Genomic DNA, 23462 nt, shown 5'->3' on the forward strand with positions numbered 1-23462 from the left:
GCCTGGTTAAAGGCAGCAAAGAACAGCCTGTGTGACAGAAAAAGGGCTGGGGAGAGAACCTGCCAAGAACTGAAATAAGGTCAAGCAGGCCAAACAGCCACAACTAGCACTGAGTGGGGGAAGCAGCTTTAGCTGAGTGACAGCTAAAACCCAGTGAATCTACATCACACTCTCCATGTGTAGGGCACCTCACCCATCAGGAACAGGAAGCAGTTCTCAGCTGGTCAGATTTCCTGGGGCTCCAACCCTCCTGAGACTGACATGGAGCCAGGGTTTGCCTGGAAAGGGGAGGAAGGAGGCTGGCTTGTGGTTAGGTGAAATAAAAGTGGAACTAAGACAGACCCATCTTTATTCAGCTCAACCTCTGCCCAGGATCATAGAGCAAAACAATTACAAACAACAAAGTCAAATACATTTATGTTTAAGCTTTGAAGAAAATCCTCCATCAAATGAATGGGACAGCTCTCCTCTGTGTGTGCAGGCAAACACAGGGTTTGGATGATGACAGTGGATGGTGTATCTTGGTCTTTTCCCTACAAACTACTGAGGCTAGAACTTAGAGGGTTCAAGGAGAAGTAAAGGCAATGGGGGGTTGTTACTGATTAGGTCAAGGAACAGATTACTCTTTCAGATAATAAACTTGTGTGGTTTTCTAGGGCTGACCTACCACATTCCCAAGATCCTATATCTATGTCCCTTTGGTTTAAATTTCACCATCAACCAACTTCAAGGTTCCTTTCAGACTATGTTAAGTCCCCCCTACTGCCAGTTGTGTCTGGGGCTCAGGGCCATTTCTGCTTCCTCAACTCTGACTCAGTGGGAGGTGGAAGCAAAGCAAAGTATGATCTTGTCATTAGCTGTGATTAAGAGTTTTTGTAAGTGGCACAATGCATAACAAGTAGCAAGGAATACAACAGTTTATGACATCTTGGTGGCTTGCACAGATGTTCAAAACCGTTAAGATAAAAATACTTCTTCTAGACTGTCACTTCCTTTAGCACGACAGCAGCAGTGCTGCAAAGCCTCAGTGCCAGCAGCTGTGACCAAAGTGTTTCCCCCTCCGTGGCGAAGGGCACACCTGGGATGTTCACAATACACAATAAGTGCTGAGGACAACAATTGCCAACCTCACTCCCCTGGGGCACACCCATATCTCCATCCCCTGTACTTCTGGTTCCAGCTGTGAGCCCAGCAGAGGTGAAGCTCCCAACCTGGAACATGGGTTTTCCTCAAAGAAACTTGCAATTGCCAATTAAGCTTTTACAACAACTGCTGACAAAGTTATGAAAGTGCTAAATTGTTGGTTTTGGTACATCTATTCTTGCAAAACACCCATTTGAAGCAACAACTATTTTTCTGGTGGCTTGTACCCTTCTGACAGAACTCCCATAGTAATAACATCACACGGGTCAGTTATGCAGGACAGGGTGGTAAAGTCAATCCTGGACTCAGAAGCCTCTCTCTGTTACTCAGGAGTTAAAAGGAAGAGATGACTGTGGCTTGACACTCACTTTTGAAAAGCGGGTATTCAGAAGATTTGGATTAAGTGGTGACTCTCACTGTACGCTGCAAAATAAAGTTACATAAGAGAAATTGTGTCAAGAGTTTTACAGCAAGATCTAACTTCATAAGATCAAAAAGACATAACATGAATAAATTTAAATACAGTCTTGTTAATCTCTGAAGGTTAGATTAATTCACTTACCAAAATTTGCAGGTGACCAATATGCATTTATACTAAACTTGGCTTTTCAGCAATTATTGTAATGATTCTTCTAAATATTTTCACAGAGGGACTCTGCAAATGTGTTTTCATTTTTTTGATAGTAAGCACAATGTTTCAATCTGGGAACAAAACCCTAATTCAAATATCTCTCCAATACATTTTCAGCAATTCTTACTTATCAATCAATTAATCTCAGCCAACAGCCTATGGAGGCTATAAAACTCTAAATTAATAACAATCCAAAACCAACCAAGTAGTTTTCACCCGCCTTGAAATATGATATACTCACAATATAATTAATACCATTGTGCCTAGATTTTCCTTGGGGTTTTGTTTATCCAAGCCATTTATAACTGAATTTATAACTGTCTTCTGTCCTAGGAAAAAGAAAGTGTTTTGGTAAGTTAGTCAAAGAGCCATGTTCTCCGAGTTAACGCTTGTTACTGTAATGTTGATGTCAGTATTGCTTAACAGGAATTCCTGGTTAAGAAAAAATTAAAGATAAAATCTGAATTTCAGCACAGGTTGTTCATTACCACAGGTCATTTGCCTCCTCACAGAAAGCCACATTGTAATTGCAGCTGTACAGCAGCATCAGTAGAGCTCTCGAAGCCACATGACACAGTGGCTCACAAAGATGGGAAGAGACTCCCAACCACCTGAGTCAGTGCAAAGCCACGGCAGGGGCACAGGGGAGGAAAGATTTTCTCGATCAAGTTTTCAAGGTATTCAGTAAAATGTAACACATGTAAACCATGAAAAAATGGTAAGAGGGAGAGTATTCACTTGTCCCTCAGTTCCATGAGTAATTAAGGTGATGTTGCTCGACTGGCTCTTCCCATCAGACCCTCTGGAGAAGAGGACCAACATCCTTCATGACCCAGGTTCGTGAGCTGAGGCGAATCCAGCTGCTCTGCACAGGACTGGCACAAAAAAGCCTCAGGGGCAGCAGCGGAAGTGCTTCTCTAGCCCATTCTTTGACATCTGGCCTTGCCAACAGGAGTCAGTCGTGCCCAAAGCAGGGGTAACAGAGAACACTGTGACAACTCGCTGCTCACACACAAACCGCTGCAGAAAACACTGCAAAAGCCAGAAAAACCTCCAGCTCCTCCTCTGCTCTATGAAGAGCCAACCTTCCCTCAGGTGGGCCCTACACATCATGTGCTTGAACTTGCACAGCTTGAGAGGCAGAGCAGAGTCTCTTCCAAGCAGTTCCTGAATACTGTGGCAGCAAATGTCACTGCTCCGTGTAAGGTTCCATCCCAGCGTACAACCCTTCAGCTTCACGATTCACATGTACGTGGTAATCAAGTGCCCAGCTATAACTCAATTCCAACCCTTTGTAATGACATTTTTGTTAGTTTCAATAAAACAAACATAAAATGTAACTAAAATCAGGCCCTCAGGTTGACAACAATGCTTTGAAAACTTGTCCTGTAGCTTCAGACTGCATGCACAGCTAACAAAAATAAACACTGGACCACTGTGGTCAAAACTAACCAGGCCATGTTAAAAGAAATGTTTAAATACTCTAATTAAAAAACAAACAAACAAAAACAAGCTCAAAAAATCCCAAACAACAGCAAAACCCAAACAAAAAAAAACAAGCAAAAAACAAAACCAAAACTCAAGCTGTAGTAATTTAAAAACTTTTTATGGTGCTACAAGCCTTGGATCAAGCCTCAGAACAAATTAAAAAAAGCCCAGACAGCTACGAATCTGTAGAGACACAAACTCCAGCTGAGTAAGTCAGGGTTACAGTTTGGGCCCCATGTTTCAAGGCAGTGAGAAAAAGCTACATGTGTAACAAAAACATTGACTGTCCGGGTTTTCCTTGCTTTAGCCTTCTGTTTCTAAATGAGGTGTGTACTTTCCACGCTTTCTAAACAACACACTTCCAGGAAGTGTTATTGAAAACCCTCGTAAATCTCCCACGCATCCAGAGCAGCAAATAGTTCTGCTGCTACAAATAAAATGGAAGATTTTACACAGAAGCCACTGGAAGAAAGTGACTGAATATTGATATTTAAATATATTGTATAGCTCCCAAGTAACTCTTCTATAGAAATCAACGCCCAAGGCATCTTTATCCTGCTGCTAACCTCCTTTTCAAAGCCCCTGTGCTTCCATTCCATATATTTGCATCCCTCATTTCTATGTCTTTAAACACTTTAAACACTCAGTATCAGCAGCCATGGAACTTCTCTGTTTAAGATACTGAAAAATCAAAGTAATTTGAAAAAACTATCTTCCTAATTCGAGCTGTCAGAATTTGATGACTATGCTAATTATTTTTTCACATTTAGTCTGAATAGAACTCTAATTGTATTTAAAAAAAACCCAACCTAAACCTACAGAGCAGTTATTTTGTTATCTCACTAACAGGCTTTTAACCCTTTAATGTCCCCAAGTGTTACAAGTTGAATTGATATATAGCTGTATCTTTTATAATATTATATGAAAAAGCTGCAGTAAGGGATATGTATATAAAAATACAGAAGGATACCTTTTAAAAGTTACCAAGCTTTAATGTGAAGCATTTATGCTCTGCTTCCATGTTACTTGGACAATGTGTTTCCTCTCCATGTCAGTTTAGAAGGTATTATTTGTCACCTACTTTCCAGCTTTTCTCAGACACTTTACATACGGTATTTACACCCCAAATCATCTCCTTACTAGGATTTAGTTTTGTAACAGTTTAAGTAAATTTGGTCAGTCTCTTTCCCAGACAGGCCTTTGTTGCCGCGTGCCAAGTCCTGCAGCCTGTGAGTTGGATCCAGCTGATCCAAACAGCCTCTCACATGACCCAGGACAAGGTTAGGTAACCAACCATCTGCTTAAGCAAGTCAGCAAAACACAGTTTGCCACCTTAACTAAAACAGCTATTTCAGGCAAGATACACCAGCTCGTGAGCTAACAACCCCCTTGCAATTTCCCAGGAAAAGTACAGAAAACCCTCCCTGCAAGTAAAAAGGGGTGCAAGGAACAAGCCCGTCAGAATTGCCAGTCCATATCTGTCCTGAAAAATCTCCACGTGCAGGACGTCTGAAACTCTAAACTCTTCACAAAGGCACAAGAAGGCAAAATAAAACATCTGTGCTGAATTCTTTACAAATTTCTAGTCATCATCTATTTCTAAGACAAAATTCTACCAGAAAAAAATAGCAAAGTTAATGTAGTTTAATTTTATAATTAAACAACTTTAATTTATACAAACAATAGATTTTATTTCCTCTCCAATTAAAATATGTTCATTATGCCTAATAACATTGTGGTTACATTAATAAGTTTAATTATAAAACAAAAAACAACAGAAAGCAGCCTTCTAAATTATTTTTTTCCAGGTGCAAATCAAATACTGATCAAGGAACAACTGGGTTGCACTTTATTTTACATATTCATTACATCACATAGCACAGATTAAAAAAATAGAAAAGGTAGATATTAAATTTCTGTGTATTTGATTTAAAACTTTTACCATGTGAAAAACTATATTCTGTATATTCTATATTCTAAATCTTTTAGTGTGCAGAACTCAAAAGTATATACACAGAACATAGTACTCCACAAAACAAGGAAGTCACATAATTAAGAAAAGTAACCATAAAACAGCTGTACTAAAATACAAAGCTGTGATACTTTTTTAATTGGAAATGGAGGCTCAGTCCAGTATGAAAACGTTTGAGTATTTTAAGGTGACTCTCATTAGAGTAGTCCTTAACTTGTCACCTCCTCTCATGAAGGTCACAAGGTACATAAAATCTCCTTCATTTCTGTTGAGTTCTCAAAAATCAGTGAAATGAATATACATTTTATATACAGAGGGATTTTTGTGAAAAACAGATGGCTAAAACTTCAGTTTCCTGAAGCCAATTCATACATCTAAATCCGAAAAAATAGACAGGGAGACACATCAAAACAGACACTTACAAAGCAGAAGTAAACATAAGGTGAATTATTGCAGCAGCAGGTTTGTGTGTATACTCTGAATTATGTCACAACAACAGTTAGAGAAATAATATTTTCAATCTTACATAACATTTTTAAGAAGTTAAAATCTCAGCTATAATACACATGTATACAACAGCATTTTAAATTAGCTTACTTACAAATTTTATACAGGGACAGGCTCTTTATACAACTGTATTTGCATAAACTTCAGTCATACAGAGTCCTACCAAAGTGAAGCAAAGGAATGATCACATAAAGGTTTGCATGATTTGGGCTTTCAGTCTATGAACTGAAGTTACAAAATATACATATTTGCCTTCTAATATTGCTTTTTATATAAAAAAAAATTCACTTCAGAAAAATAATTTAAATAATTTTTGAAGTATTAAAACACGTAGAGTTTGACAGCAGAAAAACCTAAATACTGCCATATGGTTACATCCTGGAATTATCTGCATTTTTAACATTACATTGCACATATTTAAAGCAATAAAGCAGGAAACATTTGCATCCCTAGTGCTGTGTATTTCACTAATACATAAAAATTTCCTGTTTTCTCATAATATCTGTACGACACAGAGGGCATTCACTAAGTACTTGAGCACATTCCTTACAGGCAACTAAGTGACCACAGGGAATGAAGACAACTGACACATCTTTAGCCATACAGATTTTACAAAGCTTTTCTTCTTGCAAGCGTCTTAACTTCTCTTCAGTGCTGAGGTCTGAGGAAAATAAACACATAAAAAGAAGTTAACATACTTAGTAACAATCAATCTCATTCTTTTTTTTTCTCCTTACACACAAGGACAATGTTTTCTTCATATGATTTAAAGGTCACACCCTTAAAAAGAATAAAATAAAATATTACAAGAGAGAGGAATCCCAGCTGCAGCATGGACTCTTCTTTTTTTTCCCCTTCTCATCTCATTACATCTCCCAAGCCAATACAAGCAGGGAGTTCAGCTACCTATATCTGTAAGAGCTTGAAACCACCAAAATAATGTCCAGCTGCATTGCAAGTTCTTTTTGCCCATAATGTCCATTAGAAATCTTATTAAAAGGAGTAGGCTGGTAAGATCTCTGCCCACCATGCCACCCATATGCTTGTCTTAAATTACAAGTCTCCTGAATCAGAATTCCTGAGTTTGGATTATTTGCAGAGTGCACCACAAGGGCTTTCTGAGCATGACTTGCACATCCCAGCAAAGCTGGAACACAGATAACTGAAAAGAAACCCCGTTTAGAAGTACAATTCTTCTCATCAGCCAAGAAGGAAAATCCTTCTACCCCAAGTAAAATTATATACTGAAAAATAACCAATCCCCTACTAAGAGTTTTTCACGCTGAGCACACTGAATATGACAGTGTATCACTGTGGCCACTTCATTTTGCCACAAGATATCCCACACCTACAGTTTTTCTTGCTTTCACATGTCATTGTCACAATTTTGGCTTTTTTGTTAGTACGTATAACCTTTCCCAGAAGCACACTAGACTTTCAGTATTACACATTTCTGAGGTACTAATATTACTTATTTTATAATTGATACTTATAAATGCTGCTACGCTCAAATATTTTAACACCCTCTTCGTTCAGTTTTTTGCATGTCCAAACACAAATCCCTTGAATTTCAAGTTACAATACTGTAACTTCACCTTAGGTAAGGCTGGGATCAGAGGGTAGGATAAACAGATAACAATAAAAAGTATTTCACAGACTAAAGAGCTGATATGAAAGTACACACAGAGGTTTTGTAATTGAATAAGCTCATCTTGCTCAATTGGGATTTCATTTGGTTCTTCTTCCCTTGTATTTTCTTTCTGAGCACTTAAGTCTGCTACCAGATCCTCAACAGATGTGTGACTTTCTCCAGTCATCTGCAATCTCTTTTCCATGGTGTTCCTAATCTCAGACAAACTGAAACCCATGGCTATGGCACTTTGTACCAAAGGATTCTGTAAGAGATCATCTAAAAAAAGAAATTAAAAAAAAATAAATAAAAACAATTTAACAAGGATGAACCTAATTACTGGACAGTATTCACTACAGTACTCTAAGCCACGTTTGCAAATATGTAGCCAAAGGAACCATAATGCCAATTTGCAAATTTTGCTGCTTGTAAAAATTGCATTGTCAAAACACCCAAAAGTGCAGGTTTGAGTTTTCTTCTATCCTAGCTTTCCCAGTCTCCCTTCATCTATTTATAACATAGAAATCCTCCCAGATTTGCTGTTCAAATCAACTACTTAAATAACACATCTCTTATAACTAATATCACTAATTCTGTAACTGAATGTTAACTGAAAATCACCCAAAATTCCAAGGCACAAAGGAAAGGTAAGTATTTGGTAACAATAATTTTAATTCAGTTCAGGGAAGAAAAAAAATCATATATATGTTGAGAGAAACCAATAAATAATTTGAATTTATAAAATCAAAACACAGCACCATCAGCAAGCAAGCAGGGCTATCCATGGTAAGACATAACACTACTTTGGGAAAACATTTTTCAGTATGTTTGACCTTCACCTTCCTCTTACTTATCAAGATTGTTCAAAGAGTAAAATTTTTTAACCTGATTTTCACACTCATATAAATGAGCAGTGTGAGAGATTTCTTAAATAGGTTTTGTGTAACCACTCTTAGTAGCAACAGCTCTCATTCCCTGGGATGAAGCTGCTTGACTGCCCTCCTACTACCCCTTTAACTGTCTGGTCTTTTTATTGCTTGGTATTTGTGAAAAGCATTGCAGGAATGTGAAATACTGGAACACATAACAAACTACTTCAGCTTTCTCAGCTTCCTAGTCCTTGCCATTTAACAGCCCAACTCTTCCTGCCCCGTGAAAAAGGATTCAGTTCAGTATTCTTTAACATCCATCCCACAGCACTCTAATTCAATGCTTGATGCACACTCACTAGCTGCAAGACTGCATCCTATACATTCTTCTTCCATGGTTCAGCAATCTCTACTTTACAATATTTACTAAACCATGATTCTATTTCCCCTGAGAGAAATAAAATTCATTCATCTGCAGTTCTTTAGAAGCAACGTAGCAATGGAAGAGTATCATCCAACAATTTGCCTGTCATGCTTTATTTAAAAATGTAATAGGGTTATTTTTAAATTTAACCATTTCCTTTGCTATACATTCAAATATGGATATTCCAAAATAGGGGGGAATACCTTTAGGAATTATTGTCCCTTCAGCAGCTTCTGTCTAAAAGTGAAATACAAAAAGACAAAATTACAATTCTGAAGAAGTAGAAGGAAACCTATACAGTTACAAAACAGAAAATAGCTATTTGGTCTCGATTATTTATTAAATCCACTCTGAACAACTGCAAAATGATCAGTATTTTGTTATCTCTTTCATACTGTTTGTAACAAGAAAATAAAATTTATCTGTTTTTATTCATCATAAACCTTAGGTTCCCAGGCTATAAAACAAATGGCACTTGTTCAGTACCCGATATACAACATATACAGAGTACCCTGGCTTTGTTCCATGATCCAGCTACAGAGAACTGGGAGACAGTAAACTCTGATTGACAGAACCAAAACATACTTTGATGTCTTTCACTTTCTGCCAATGAAAAAAGCAGCAGGAGGATTAAATGATAGATACATAAGAAGAGTAACTTCATATGAAAATTATGTTAAGACTTTTTCTATTTTAACAAAACGATTAATAAGCAAGACACTTACTGTTGGATCACTACATGCGTCTCTTAAGTGAACATTATTTATAAATTCTATCCCCTTTTCCTTGCTCAAAAACCTGCATCTAAAAATGAAAATATTTAGTTTTATTAAAACCACATAAGAAGTAAAAATGTATTACATAACTTTGATAAATTTCCTACATAATTCAGAATGCTGGCTTTTAAAATCTAATGTTTAGTCAACATCTGTGATGTTATTGAAACATTTCTAGAAATATCTTAATCACTTAAGCAGTACTTATCTTTCTCACTTTTTTGGTGAAACAGAAAGCTGAAGAGTTGTTGGCCATGACAGCTCATGCCACAGGTTTAAAGAGGTAAAGACCAATTAAAACCAAACATTATGTTAAAATGCTGGTTCTTTTAGCCTTTTGCAATCAAAGCAGTCACTGGTAATACAGGTGCCTTACATGCTTTCTTTCATTATTTTCCAACCACTTAGCCACTGGGCAGAGCTCTTCCCTACCAGAAAATGTAGGGAATGCCACAACTCCTTGGCAATAGTTCTCCAGCTCCAGCAGTTACCTCTCCTTCGGGGACACAGACAGCAGCTGTGAGACTGCCACTGCCACTGACCTGCCAACAAACCCCCAAACAGGACTCTTAATGATCTGAGAGGATCTAAGCAAATCTGACATAGTTTAAGCAACCTAAACCAAAATCAAACCCAAACAAAGAGGAGTGAAATGTAGCAAGAAAACACATCTTAACCATTTGCTGCACCAAGCCAAAACCCTGGAATTGTATCTCTTTCGAGTGGCAGAGGATAATAATTAAAAGCTGCCTGTATTAAAAGCTCCCTATTAGAAAAGGGAACAGCTAATACATAAATACCAATCTCAAACTTCCAGAGAGCCTTTCACCACAAAAGAGAAATTTGGCAGCAAATGCATAAAAGACATTGATTTTATCAATGTTACATAAGTAACTGAGACTTTGTACTCGGACAGCTTCTGTCCACTTGTAAGAATTACTGAGTCATATACTATTCTTCCTTTCCTCAAAACATATTTAAGACAACACTGTCAGTCTTTCTAAAAAGTGCTTCTGGGTCTGGAGTCCTTCATCCTTTAAAATTACACAGAACTGTGTTTTGAATTCCATGCCACTGCTGACTTCTTCAGCTTTGTTTGCATTGTGACAGAAGCTTAGTCATTTTGTATCCTGGTATAAGTTACAAACATTGCCATGTATGTAGCTAATAAAATAACCATTAGAATGTAGCACTTGGATAATGAGAAAAAAAAAATCAGATAATTATTCACAAAACTACATAATTCTTTTTGCTGAGACACCAGTTAAGTCCAGACACAGAAATCTTCCCTTCCCTTTAATAATGCCTAGAAATAAGCCAACATAAAATTATTTTCATAAATTTAAACATTAAGCCATAATCAACCTTCTGAAACCTTTATTAGTATGCTCTGTCATTAAAATGCAACATACTGTAAATAAGACTCAGACATGCACCAAGAAAACAGTAAAAAATGCCTTACCCAGGAAACCATTTGGCATGTTGATCCCATGGATCTTCATTTTCCTTCCATTCTTGCAATCCTCCACCACAGTGAAAACACACAACATGATCACCATTACCTGAGGAAACACACAAGAATTTCTAGTAAGCATAACATTAAGTTTTCAAATAACATGTTACATTATTAAGAAATAAAATGTTTATTTTACTGATTCGCAATTTCAACTAAAAAGAACTCCGTTTTAACGGAGGACAACATACATGATTTAAACCAAATGTTCAGGAGAGAACTGAGCTTAAAAAAATACAAAATAAGAGTAGCATGAAGTTTTCCTGAATTTTATTTTAGTAAGTAATTATAGATAAAAAGCAAAAGCTAAAAATAATCTATTATTAACTCCATCCAATAGTAAACAAGCCCTGAAGATAGCCACAAAGAATTAGGGATGTTTATATGTCTTTTTGGTCCTTCATTTCCATGTTAAGTTCAACAGGCCCTACGCAGCAGTAGCATAACCAGCTGAGGAGAATTGCATTCTCTCTGTTCTAGCACTATGTCTACTATAATCCAAGACTGCACCAGAAACTGCTTAGATATTGTGTTTATTGAGATGAGAGGAGATATGGACAGTTTTCCTAGAAGGTTAAATTATTCTCAGGCCACGGGAAACAGTTTTCACAGAAGTCACCTGAACAGCCATGGGTGTTCTGATAAGCTGGTGCCCAGTTACTGCACCTTCGCAATACAGATCTCTCGGTACTTTTAGGAATTTAAGAAGAAATCAATAAAAACACTTCTGCTGGGTACAAATATTGTCTGTGTATAACCCAGACAGCAATATATCAAAGGTTATTTATGGCCACAGGTTGAACAAATGGAATCAGATTAAAAAGTTCTTCTGAGAGCTACTAAGAGAAGTCAATTAAGAAGAGAGTAAGAGATTACCCCTTTTCTTTGTGACCTCACACTTTGCACTCATACAGCACCTCTCAGTGAGGAATTTCAAAGGTCTTTAACGGCACTGTGCAATTCCATCTAACTGGGAAACCAATGCACAGAGACACTGGAGTCTTATCTAAGTCAAACACTACATATCAAAGAGTAAAAGCTCTTCCACTGGCATCAGTGTCTTCATAAAGCTTTTACAGCAGGCAGTAGTGGTATCTGCCAGTTCTGGGTGTCCACATGCCATAATAATGCAAACATATGTTAAAGTAAAATGGCACACAACCTGCACTGTCCTGTTCACAGGCCTCTGTGCAGACCACAGGCCCACTGCTCACACCTCAGGTCTCGAGGACAGCAGTTCATTTCTTAAAAAATACTAACTCCAATAATTGTCATTGTGAAAGATGTATTATGAGGGTTTTAGCAGGCAAAGAAAACACTTGGTTGTTTTACTGCTAGAAGTAAATTTATGACCTAGTTTATATTTTGCTATTAAACATACCTGATATAATTTTACAAAAGAAGTGTGAGAAGTAGTTTACAGAGTAACGGAATTCTGGCAAATCATTGCATATTTGAATTTTTTAAAATGCCCTTTTTTCCATAACAAGACATTTTCTCATATACAATTTCTTTGTAAAAGGTATTAGCCATTCTAAGGTCTGGCTTACCTACGCTGTAGAACCCAGCTTCTGCAAGTTGCTCCTTGTCAACAGGATATATCCAAGACAAAAATGTTTGTAAACGTCTTCCATAGTTTGCCATAGATGGATTCCTTGGGTGCTGTGCATTGTTCAGACCATTTATCCCAAATTCATCAGGAATAGATTCACTTGGAACATTTCCAACATCCCGGCCCAGGACAAAAAGGCATTTGGGAAAATGCCTCTTGTGTTCTGACCAAGCTCTGTCAGTGGGTTCCCAGTTCTTCAATTTTCCACCACAACAAAAACACGCCACTTGATCACCAACACCTGTATAATAAAATCCAGCATTAGCTAATTCCTGTGGTGTCAATTGGTCATTGAGGGGCCAGTTGTGAAAAGACTTTAATCTTGTTTCTTCACTGCACATAGCAGGGTTTCTAGGATACAAAGTATCTGACATATCCACAACCTGCCTAGTTCTCAAAAGGTAATCTGCCTCCACCTCAGGGTCATCCAGAGCACACAGGAGGGCTGAATTGCTGGAACCATTTTCAGTTCTGTACTGGTAGTTCTGGCCTACAGGATCCACATCATCTTCCAGAAAAGCAGAGTCAGTAATAAATTTGCAGTTTGGGGAAAGCTGTTTGTGTCTCTTAACTGCAGAATCCCCAGATGCCCATCCTTCAATAGTTGCATGGCAACTGAAGCACTTCACTTTGTCACCTTCTCCAGTGTAAACAAAGCCAGCTCGTGCCAGTGCTAACGCGGACACCGGACAGCCAAGGGGAAATCCAACAAACGTTCCCAGTCGACAGCGTTCCTGTGCCCATTCCTGGCCACAGTCAGTGTCTGGAGTGGCACTGTCCGAATTATGTGGGACATTACACGTCATCTCTGCATTTGCAGAGCTCTCCTTTAGGTTTCCTAAACAAAGAATATCTGTTTTAGTTTCACAGACAGAAGGACAGATCACACCCATACACAAACTGGAAACTGGCTAAATTCAACTACCACCCTTCATGTATTAAAATGACTCTTCCTCTTCCCTCCCATCTCACCCATTACCTGCCACACAGAGGCAAACATCATAACACTAAAACCAAAATAATTTAAAAAATATGTAAAGAAAGGCAGAGAGATCAAGATGTTTGACAGGCCTATAAACATCTACCTGGAAAACACACCGGTTTATAGCTTTAGAAGCTATAGAACACAAATATTTAACAAAACTTCTGAATAAAACCCTGCCAAAAGTCTTCTGAACCTGAAATGCAAAGTTACTCGATTTAAAATACAGGTCCAAGCCAGACCATATTTGCAAGATTTTAGAGCCCATTTCTCAAACACAACTACCTATTATCCCCATATGAAGGCCATGACCCCCACCCCGTTCATTACAGGCAGGTAGCAACTGGTAAAATCATCATTAAAAAAACAAACAAAAAACCAACCAAACAAAACCTTTTGTACTTTTGCTATATTGTAAAGACATACCTCAATTTACCTTTGAGCAAAATATCTGTGAAATAAACTATTAGGTGTTTCAGTAGGGCATTTTAACAAAGAGCTGTGCACTGCTTTCAACATCAGTGTCTTGGGACTGCCCAGCACTAGTGTTCATGCCCAGCACATTGCTTCCACTTTTCCATGCCCTACCTACACTCTTTTACCAAAAATTCCCGTGCCTCTGCCATCAGCTCAGATTTTCCTCCCTTCCCTTCCTGAAGGACTGCCATTCTGCTTATGACTTGTTGCACATTCCTATTCCTCCCTACCACTTTTCCAGGGTGAGTATCAACTGCTAGTCCTGCCCATGTCCTTTCTGCAGAAGTCTAAGAGGGCTCAGACAAGCCCCATCTCTCTCAAGGACGAAAGGAATCAACTTGGCTACAGCAGGTCCTGTGCAAGAACCACAAACTGACACAGTCATTGCCTTCATCCCAGTATGGATGAAATCAGAGCACAGTAAAACTTCACCCCTTGTCCAGACAAGTGCAGTGACATTATTGACTTAGAAAGTCTTGGCTATTGCTCATGCACATCTCAAAGTGGTAAATTAAATTATTGTGAGACTACCCAAATCAAATTCTTAGCACAAAGCAGTAATAATTCAGCAATTAGCAAAAAGGAAGAACGGAATATGTATTTATTTGAACAAGTGTCCTTCTCCATTTTCCACATGAATCCTGAAATACATCTATTTCCAGTCCTCATGTAAGTTAGGCCAGCAGGTAAAAATTTAGCTTCCTCAATGCCTGCATTAATATTGATTATACTTTCTGTGAGGTCAATGCAGATGTTATAATCATAATAATTGCTTATACAAAACCAGATTTAGTTTCTACAGGAAGGACAAAACCATTTTTAGAGTTCAGAAGGGAGAGGGGAAAATTAAAATGCCTGTGCATTGCAGGATTGCTGCATCCTCTGCCAAAATGACAAAGATAATTAACATATAAGCAGGTGGAGAAAACGTGACGTTGGAGACCCAGCATGAGTGTTTCATGTAATCACAAGACTTCCCAGCACCAGCTTTAATTCCTTCTGTATGTCAGCTCATGACTAATGTAGTGACACTAGAAATTATACTGCAGCTTTCTGGTTTAGCTTAGCAAATTCAAAAATAGCCTCTAAATAAATTACATTGACTGACCTACAAATCTGACCTATATGCTAGTTTTGACTTTGAAGGGTAAAAAAACCAAAACAAGTAATTACATGTAGTAATATGTAAGCTGTCACAAAACATTTATTTTTATATATACATATACTGAAAACAAGTGGATTTTCATAACAGAAGTTTAAAAGTTCATGTTTACTTCCTTTTAAAATTGTATTTTAAAGCCTCTAGAACCATGTCTGTAAAGATCTCAAGTGACCTTATGCATCTATCATCACTACTACACCGCATTCATAACAGAACTGGTATTACTTACAGTTAGCTGCATACTACTTTTCTTATCTGATGCCTGAAAGACTTTCTAAAAGAACACAAAGCCCACCTCACATCCTTCAGAGATTCCTCAAACTGTCCATTGACAAAACCAAACCAAATGCATATGCTTTCACTGTATGACTGGCAGTGTCTTCATTTCTATTTTGTTCATAGAGAAATTAGTTCAGAATCAGTGAAAAAAACTCATCCTATTTAAATTTTTGCATATTAACTTTTCTGGTTTGTATTTACTTTAAAATCAGAATAAGGTCTCTATATCCCTCTTTGATAACTGTAGCAAATAATAGATGATCTACTCAGTCAGTCTCTGTAATTTGCCCTCCCTGTCCTTGGTGAAATCAGAGGTAAAGACAACGGTCAAGTCTGACAGCTCAAGAATTTACTGAAGACAAAAAGATCACCCTTGGTTTGTGCTTTTTCTGTTCCTTATGTTGTATTCCATGATCACATATTACAATCATGACTATAATATATGAAGTTAGGAAACAGTTATGACAGAATTATTTATGCCCCCACTTCTCACAAACTACCTATATGTTCTGCTGTAAGTACCACTTATCTGCTCCCATATCAGAACTCATCTTAGAATCTCCCATTCTTAAAGCAAAAATAAGTCTGACACAATAGTAACATATGCATAAAGAATTATATATATATATATATGAACTTCCTTATAACATGAATGCAGTACTTACAGGAAGTAACTTTTTTTTCATAAGACAAAGAAGATATTTTACCAAAGCCATTTGAACAAATATTGTCTCTTATGTAAGTCCCAGATTCTCCAGCGCCCTCTGTCAGGGATGATCTTCAAACCATATTTATGTCTATGCTGCATGAGCAAGCCTGAGTCTTGTAGTCCTTTTCTGGATTCTTTCACTAAAGCTCTATCCCTCCAACATCAAAGAAACCTTATAATGGTGTTGTTTTGTTTCGTTTTTTTTAAATAAGCTGAAATGCTTATTAATATGTATTTATTAATTATTTTTGCATTAAATGTTTAATGCAAAATGTTTATTTCATGCAATGGGCAAGCATCTACTTTTTAGATAATTTCATTCCAAGGACCCCACCCTATACACAACGCATTCATCACTAAGAACACTGAGATTATCAGCTTTATTCTTTCAGTTTGTTCTAGAGTGATATGAATACTACAATACTTCTCTTAACACAGTGAATAAAAAAAAAAAATGCACTCAACATGGCAATAACCTCAGACAGGTATTACCCGCAGAAGAAAAATGACTGAAGGTAAATTTTTGAATAGTTTATGGCTAAGAAAAATAATTTCACAAAAATCAATGACCTAAGACAGGTATAAAAGACTTTATAATACATACCAGCAGCAAACCTGAGTTCAGAGTATACTTTATGTATGCAGAGGTTAATTAAGCCTTTCTGCATAGGTTTTAATTAAGCACATGTGAATCAAAAGTAGAACATCCAGAAATGTTAAAGATCATCTTCACTTATAAAACCCAGCCATTTTAACTATTATTGAAGCATTAAATATTTCCTTATACAGTGAGTAAACAAAATCTATTTTAGCCTGAAAGGCTTCCAGAAGCTGAGCCACGTTTAATCCTACTTTTAAAGATCTGAAGGCAATTTGTCACAGGACACCACCCATTTCCAAGCCAAAGTACCCATTTAGATGGTCCATTGATTATGTTTCAGCAGAAGAGATAAAGACAAAAATTTATAGAAAAAATGTTAACTTATTCAAAATGCAAAATTGTATACTGTGGTTCTGCAAAAAGCCCCATGCTTAATTCAGCTTAAAAAATATTAACAGGTAGGATTTCATGCAAAAATACGACATTATCATATTACCTAGATCTGAAATACTTCGAAGGAAAAGTACAGAACCCACTGTCCCTTTCAAGTATATTTTAATAGATATTGTTATTTCTAGCCCTAACCCTAAAAGAGATTGGCATTTTAAGGAGTTATTTTTAACTCTTCCACATGACAAGCATGGCAGTAACCCCCAAATAAGAAATCTACTCGCACAGCCTCATGTTCCTGACCAAAGGGTACATAAACATGGAGCTTCTACCCCTTGCCTTGCTGACTGTAAGAGCAATGTTAGTGTTTATTGTTGACTGAATTTTGAAATGTGAGTAGTGCACCGAGTAAATATCAAACAGAACATACTGTACCGTCTGACACACAGATTATGCACATGTCACTTCAATGAACTTCAGTTTCTCCCTGCTCAGCTGCAACTAGATCAAGGAAGGTGCGTGCTGCTAACTGGAAGTGTACTTATAAGGATTAAAACCACCAGAAACATAGGATTTATTTGAACAGTCTTTAGAAATTTTAGCATATTTACATCTAATTATCAATAGCAATTTTTAAAAAAATTCTGCCTAGAGATTTTTTTACTTTATTTTAGAAAGAGGAGGTGTGTCTACAGAATGCCTCTTGATTCAGTGCCAAAGGTTACATAACCCATCAGCTCAGCTTCATCTGTCTGTTCTTCAGACAGGTCCTACTTAGCCTCCCACCGGGGTCAGTCATCCCAGGAAGTCAGTCAGCTGCTCAAGGTTACAGTAAGCTATTATATCCTCCTCATTTTTTACTTTAGTCACAAAGACTCTCACGGTCTCCCCGTCTTTGAAAACTACATTACCAGGCCAACAGAAACATACCATTCTGAGAATTATTTTCACATTGTATTTTTCTTCATGAAGAAGTAATATGGGTATGGAATAGAGCAATAAACAAGAAAAATGGATTCATGGCAAGGTTCTCCGTAGATAAGAGTGGGACAAATTTGCATCTGCTAAGGGCAGACAAAAAAAAGAATTGTTTTTGTGAATTTGCAAATTAAATGTCTTCAGAAGAACTGCAGCTGTATGTGGGAGAATGAAAGATTAAATATCAGCCACTATAGGAAAAACTGGCATGCTGTAGCCTAAGTAAGTTACTGCTCCTTTGGCTAAGGAACAAAAAAAATTACCCAGTCAACAGAGGGTAGTAAGGAGAACAGCCAACAGTAAAAAATGCCCATCAAAACTTGCAGTGCCCTGAATATGAGCTGTGCTTCACATTTAGTGCTACATCCTTTTACAAATCCTTTAAACTTAGAGTTAAAGAAAAATACAGGAAAACAGGGCTTGTTTCATCAGGGAGATATAATGATATGGTGCTTCAGCTACAGCATGATTAATGCCACAGCAAAACTGCTGAGCCTCCTGGATTCCAAAGCCAAGTTGCAAAAGCACCCAAGCTCAGGGAGCCTGGCGGCTCCTGCCTCGCCCCTGCCAAGGGTGTTCCCTGCCCCAGCCAGGGCTCCTGCCCAGCCAGCTGAGCTCATGGCACAGTCACTCCACTGCAGCCTGGGGCAGGAACAGCATCCTGATATTTTCTGGTGTCACTGGCATGAATGTTTTGCTATTAAAGAATGAGAAGAATGTGGATATATATTTTACATATGTGTATATATATATGTATTTAGACAAACATCATCTTGTAACCTTGGAAATCTGTCTTGAATTATCCTCTGTATTTTAATCTTAAATTCGAATTGGGGATTAATTCTAATTATAATATTGTACCAAAAATGAAAGTTGCAAATGTTGAAAACACTGTGCTTGCCTTTCTATTTAAAAAGAAGCTCTCCAAAACGCAGAAGGAGAAAGACAATGATCTGCAAGATAGGCGTAGCTTCATTTCACATTTTTTATCATAGGAGTGACACTCCATTCAAGCTTTGCAGCATGCCTTCTTCAGTCTTAACAGCCTTTTAATCTTCACACACAGTTACTTTTTTCATGTTCATGAATCTTGCTATTTCTAGAGCCTGACTTTCAATCACTATGTTCAGAATATTTTGGATTAGAACTCCATGAAAAAGACCACATGCTATGAAAAATAAAAAGCAGCAAAAGATTGTACACTGTTAGTTGTTGAAACAAAAAAATACAAAAGGTACTTACAATAGTTGTCCCTAAGAAATTAGTATCCAATCAGACCAAGTATAGCAATAGATTAATCAAAGCAGATACTGGTTTCATTCCTATTTTCCAACAATCTTTAGAACAAATTCCAGTATTTACATTCCTGTTGATAGAAAAAAACCAGAGGTTAAAAAACTTCTTTTTCACATAACCTTCAGCACTGTTTCTGAAGGCACAACTTCAAAACTATGACCAAAAAAACATTTTAAAATTCTCTTTCGGTCAAGAAATCCAAATCAAAATATATTCTTAAACTGAAAGAGTCTGAGATCAGGGAAAGTCTGAGATGTAGATGTTTTACTAAAACTAGCAAGGCACATAAATTGGAGATACTCCAGAAAATCCAAAGAAAACAAAACAAAATCCTGGAATTAAAAACTAGAGGGCAGCAAAAAGGAGAAAGACTGTAACAGTAGACAGAATAAAATCCCATGATCCAGACTTCTCTCCTAGGAAATTCTGTATCTGATTATAAGTTGGATTTTCTGGAACTCCTCAGCTCCCTAATGCTCTCTCATCCACCCTGGCAGGACAGCAACAGACACAGAAGCCCTATCACAGGTACACACTGCAATGAAATCCATTTTCATACTTCTGAAAATCAAGATATGATCACATATTTTTTTTTTACTTTTCTGATAACAAACTCAAGTCTGCCTCATATCAGTGGAAGCAGTCAAAAAATACCACAAACAACCAACCACCCTCATCAGAGTTCTTTCACTTTTGCTGTTGGTTAAAAAGGGCAAGGTCAGAGGACGAGCAGAACAATCATTAACTTGTTCCTTTGCCCTTCTTGGCCAACGCCGTGGGTGCCAAGCTTTCTACGGAAGGAAGTAGTTGGGGGTTCTTTAAAGGACTTCAAAGAAAACTGCAAAGCAATCAAGCAGATAGCAAAATGAAGCAACTAAGAAAACGAAAAATATCCAAATAAAAGCTTAATCAACTAATCAATTACATGAAAACTTGCTTTCTTAGAGAGAATACTTCACTGTTATCTTCTCTGTTATGCGGTGATTTACTTCAGGATAAACAATGAGAACATTAAGTTAATATATTTCCTACTGCTCTTCAAAAAGGTATTAAATTTAAAAAGAAGTATTTGACAAAAAAGTGATTTTCATACAGTCGGTTACTTTCCCTTCCAAATCGGCCTATTCTAAGATATTGTTGTTTCAAACTGTTCATTGAAGAAACAGCATCCTCCCAGTTAGCTACATGAACTATAGCAATGAAAACAGCCATGTAAGATTGTAGCAGTGAAGGAGTCATGAAAACAGTGCTGCAAACATGTTTGTATTGTAGCAGATGCAGATTAATAACAGTTTAACAAGACAGACATTACCCAGACTGAAATGAGTACTTACAACCATTTAGAGGGCTTCTAGCAGGAAGACAGGAGCATCAGACAGTAGTACAGAAGCAGAAACAAACTTAAAGAGAAATATATAAGCGTAAAAGCATAGTCACTGTGCAATAGAGAACTGCCTGAAGTTTCAATTACAGCTAAAAAAAATATTACCTGATTGAACTTCTCCCTGCAGAATTCTTAAGAACTACTGCGATCTTAACAAAGCAAAACTGCACAAAACCGCATTTTTATTAACAAGAAGCAGAAAGCAAATTCTAGAAAGTCTGATGGGTCTAATAAAAGAAAAATACTAATAGAGCGGGCACGGCTCGGTTCGGGGCGGCCCCGGGCGGCGGCGGTGCCCGTCCCCATGGCAACGCCCCGCCGCGGGACCACCCCGCCGGGTCCGTGAGCGGCCGGGGGGACAGCGGCGGCCCCGCCGGCTCTCGGCACTCCCGGGGCACCGCCGTGAGGGCGGCGCGGGGGCACCGAGCCCCCTGCCCCGGGCGGGGACCCCGCCGAGCCGCGCGGGGCAGCGAGAGCCGCCAGCGCGGGCAGCCGTGCAGCCCGACCCGCCCCGGGGTCCCGCCCGCTGCTCCCGCTCCCACCGCTGCCCCGGGCGCTGCCGGGCGCGGCAGCGCTCCCCTGACAACTCACCGGGCGCGTCCCGTCCCGCTCGACGCGGCCCCGGCGCGGGAGACGCTCGCGGTACCGCACGCTGAGAAGATGGCGGCTCCCGGCAGCCTCAGCGCCTCGCGGGCGGGAGCGGCGCCCCCTGCCGGGCCGGTGGGGACGCGGCGGGGCGGCTCCGGCCGGCGGAGGGCGGCGCGTGGCGGCGGCGGCGGGAACTGCAGGGCGGGAGCCCTTAAACCCCTCAGCCCACACAGCCCCCTCAGCCCCCTGAGCCCACTCAAACCCCTCAGCCCACTCAACTCCCTCAGCCCACTCAAACCCCTCAGTCCACTCAAACACCTCAGCCTCCTCAGCCCACTCAAACCCCTCAGACCACTCAAACCTCTCAGCCCCCTCAGCTCACTCAAACCCTTGAGCCCACTCAAACCTCTCAGCCCCCTCAGCCCACTCAAACCCCTCAGCCCCCTCAGCCCCCTCAGCCTCTCGCCTCAGCTCCTCTCGTGTCTCCGTCCCCTCAGTGCCCCGGCTCCGCGCCGCCCTCCCCTCCCCTCAGCATCTCCGGCAGCCCCTTCATGTCTCACCATCTTCTCCAGACGGTTTCTGCTCACCCCAGCGTCCTCACCTTGCTCTCACATCTTGTCCCCGCACAATTACAGCTTGTTACGACTTAGATTTGAATTTTTTTTTACTAGAATTTTCCAAATCAAACAGAAAACTCAGGTTATTTTCTTTCATAGTTGTAGCCAAAATCATCTGCCAATTATGGCTAAGACTAAGATGGTCTTGAGCATTAAAATATTGCATTAATTTTCTCATTTTTTAGAAGCTCAAGTGCCCTCGTGGTTGACCCAACACATTTTAACATAGCCAGGATACTTGGCTGTATGTAGGGGACCTGCTCCCTGCTATCCTCAAGAAAACTCAGCTACTTGGAGTAACGCCCTCAAACTTTTTTGGTTTTTCCATTGTGCATATAAATAGTAGTGACTTATATTTCTCAGATCATGTGCCTCCAAAGACTTGTGGAAGATAGTCTGGGACAATTTCAGGAGATGCAGTGCAATTATACGATGTATCAGAACGTTTGCAGATTCCAGGACTTAGACTGAGAACCCTTTTGAATAAGGATTGTTTCTCACTTTGCTGTCCAGTACTTACTAAAACCCCAGTTTGATTCAAAAAAGAATGACCCACAACCCAGTACTAATATTTATTTATGCATCATATTGGTGATGCAGAGCCTATAAGAAACAAACAGCTCTATTGCAATAGTGAGTCACATCAATCTAAACTCATTTCACATCAGTCCAAAGCCAGATCATTTATTTAAGAATTTTTTACCATAATAAAATACAGTAAGAGGTAACACAGCAATGTGAACATGAATATTTAATCTTCTAATTCCTTGTCATACCACATTATTAATACATTCATTAGCAATGATTTTCACAAAGGCCCTTACTCTGTTGAGGTTTTGATACTTTTCCAAATGAAGCAGATTGTTTTTAGAGGTCACAAGGTGTTTTTGCAGTGACCCACTTTCAGGTTTTGATGTCTAAATCAAAAAGTTTGGTAAAAGTTTAAATAAAAAAGCTCTTCTATATATAGAATAACTAGAAAATAAGAAAACATAATGAAAAAGAAAAACATCAGCAATAAGGACAAAAATACTCATAAAATCTTTATTTTCTTACCAAGCTATTTCTTGGTTTTCTGTTGAGTTTAACCAACTTAAAGTGCAGTTTGAATAAAGTTCTGAATGAGTCAGTGGAACTGGAAGCGAAAGAGTACATTTGTACTACAAAGCCAACATGAAGCCTTCTGTGACCCAAAACCATTAAAACTAATTGTATTACTTCAAAGTAGTTTTGATTGTCAACAGAATTGTACAACAGTGATACCTGAGCTACAGAAAGTAACTAAACTTGCAAGAAAATTTTAAGCAATATCTTTGTCAACACTAAGTGGATGTAAACAAGTGTTGCATTTGTTGTATTCCCTCTTTCATTTGAAATGGAATGAACAAAGTTGTACCTAAAATTTGTCGAGTATTTTGCACTAAAACAAACAAA

The 23462-nt window shown here is 38.6% G+C and overlaps 2 protein-coding genes across 12 annotated transcripts in view; one reads left to right on the forward strand and one right to left on the reverse strand.

Moving 5' to 3' along the window:
* Window positions 1–3364: 3364 nt before the first annotated feature.
* Window positions 3365–21518, reverse strand: XIAP (X-linked inhibitor of apoptosis). Of its 8 annotated transcripts, none has more exons than XM_027687171.1 (9): window positions 21415–21518; window positions 19386–19509; window positions 18096–18229; window positions 12504–13403; window positions 10903–11002; window positions 9390–9468; window positions 8868–8901; window positions 7426–7650; window positions 3365–6402 (listed from the first exon to the last, which is right to left on the reverse strand). In XM_027687171.1, exons 4-9 carry the CDS (start codon window positions 13369–13371, stop codon window positions 6209–6211), a joined length of 1500 nt encoding a protein of 499 aa, XP_027542972.1. In that variant the 5' UTR covers window positions 13372–13403; window positions 18096–18229; window positions 19386–19509; window positions 21415–21518; the 3' UTR covers window positions 3365–6208. The 8 variants fall into 8 exon arrangements, with proteins under 8 accessions (XP_027542972.1, XP_027542968.1, XP_027542970.1 ...); XM_027687167.1 differs by lacking the exon at window positions 18096–18229 and adding an exon at window positions 20774–20839 and having other exon boundaries at window positions 21415–21475; XM_027687169.1 differs by lacking the exon at window positions 18096–18229 and adding an exon at window positions 20777–20839 and having other exon boundaries at window positions 21415–21472.
* Window positions 21519–21914: 396 nt separating this feature from the next.
* The window catches only part of THOC2 (THO complex 2), a 61284-nt gene continuing 59736 nt past the window's right edge, over window positions 21915–23462 (forward strand). For all 4 annotated transcript variants that reach the window (XR_003534855.1, XR_003534856.1, XM_027687113.1 and 1 more), the window contains exon 1: window positions 21915–21932. The gene's annotated coding sequence lies outside the window, so the exon portion shown is untranslated. The remainder of the gene's footprint in view (window positions 21933–23462) is intronic.

Source organism: Neopelma chrysocephalum, unplaced genomic scaffold, assembly GCF_003984885.1.
Source record: "Neopelma chrysocephalum unplaced genomic scaffold, ASM398488v2 Primary Assembly neopelma1_73b, whole genome shotgun sequence".
Classification (NCBI taxonomy): Eukaryota; Metazoa; Chordata; class Aves; order Passeriformes; family Pipridae; genus Neopelma; species Neopelma chrysocephalum.

What these genes read in the sequence shown, in the direction of transcription:
- XIAP (XM_027687166.1), bottom strand. Translation starts at nt 13,371, where the DNA reads ATGACGTGTAATGTCCCACATAATTCGGACAGTGCCACTCCAGACACT. An exon ending in AGCTGGGTTCTACAGCGTAG is followed by an intron (nt 11,003 to 12,503) that starts GTAAGCCAGACC and finishes GTGTTTCCTCAG; the next exon opens with GTAATGGTGATCATGTTGTG. An exon ending in AGGGACAATAATTCCTAAAG is followed by an intron (nt 7,651 to 8,867) that starts GTATTCCCCCCT and finishes TTCTTTTTTTAG; the next exon opens with ATGATCTCTTACAGAATCCT.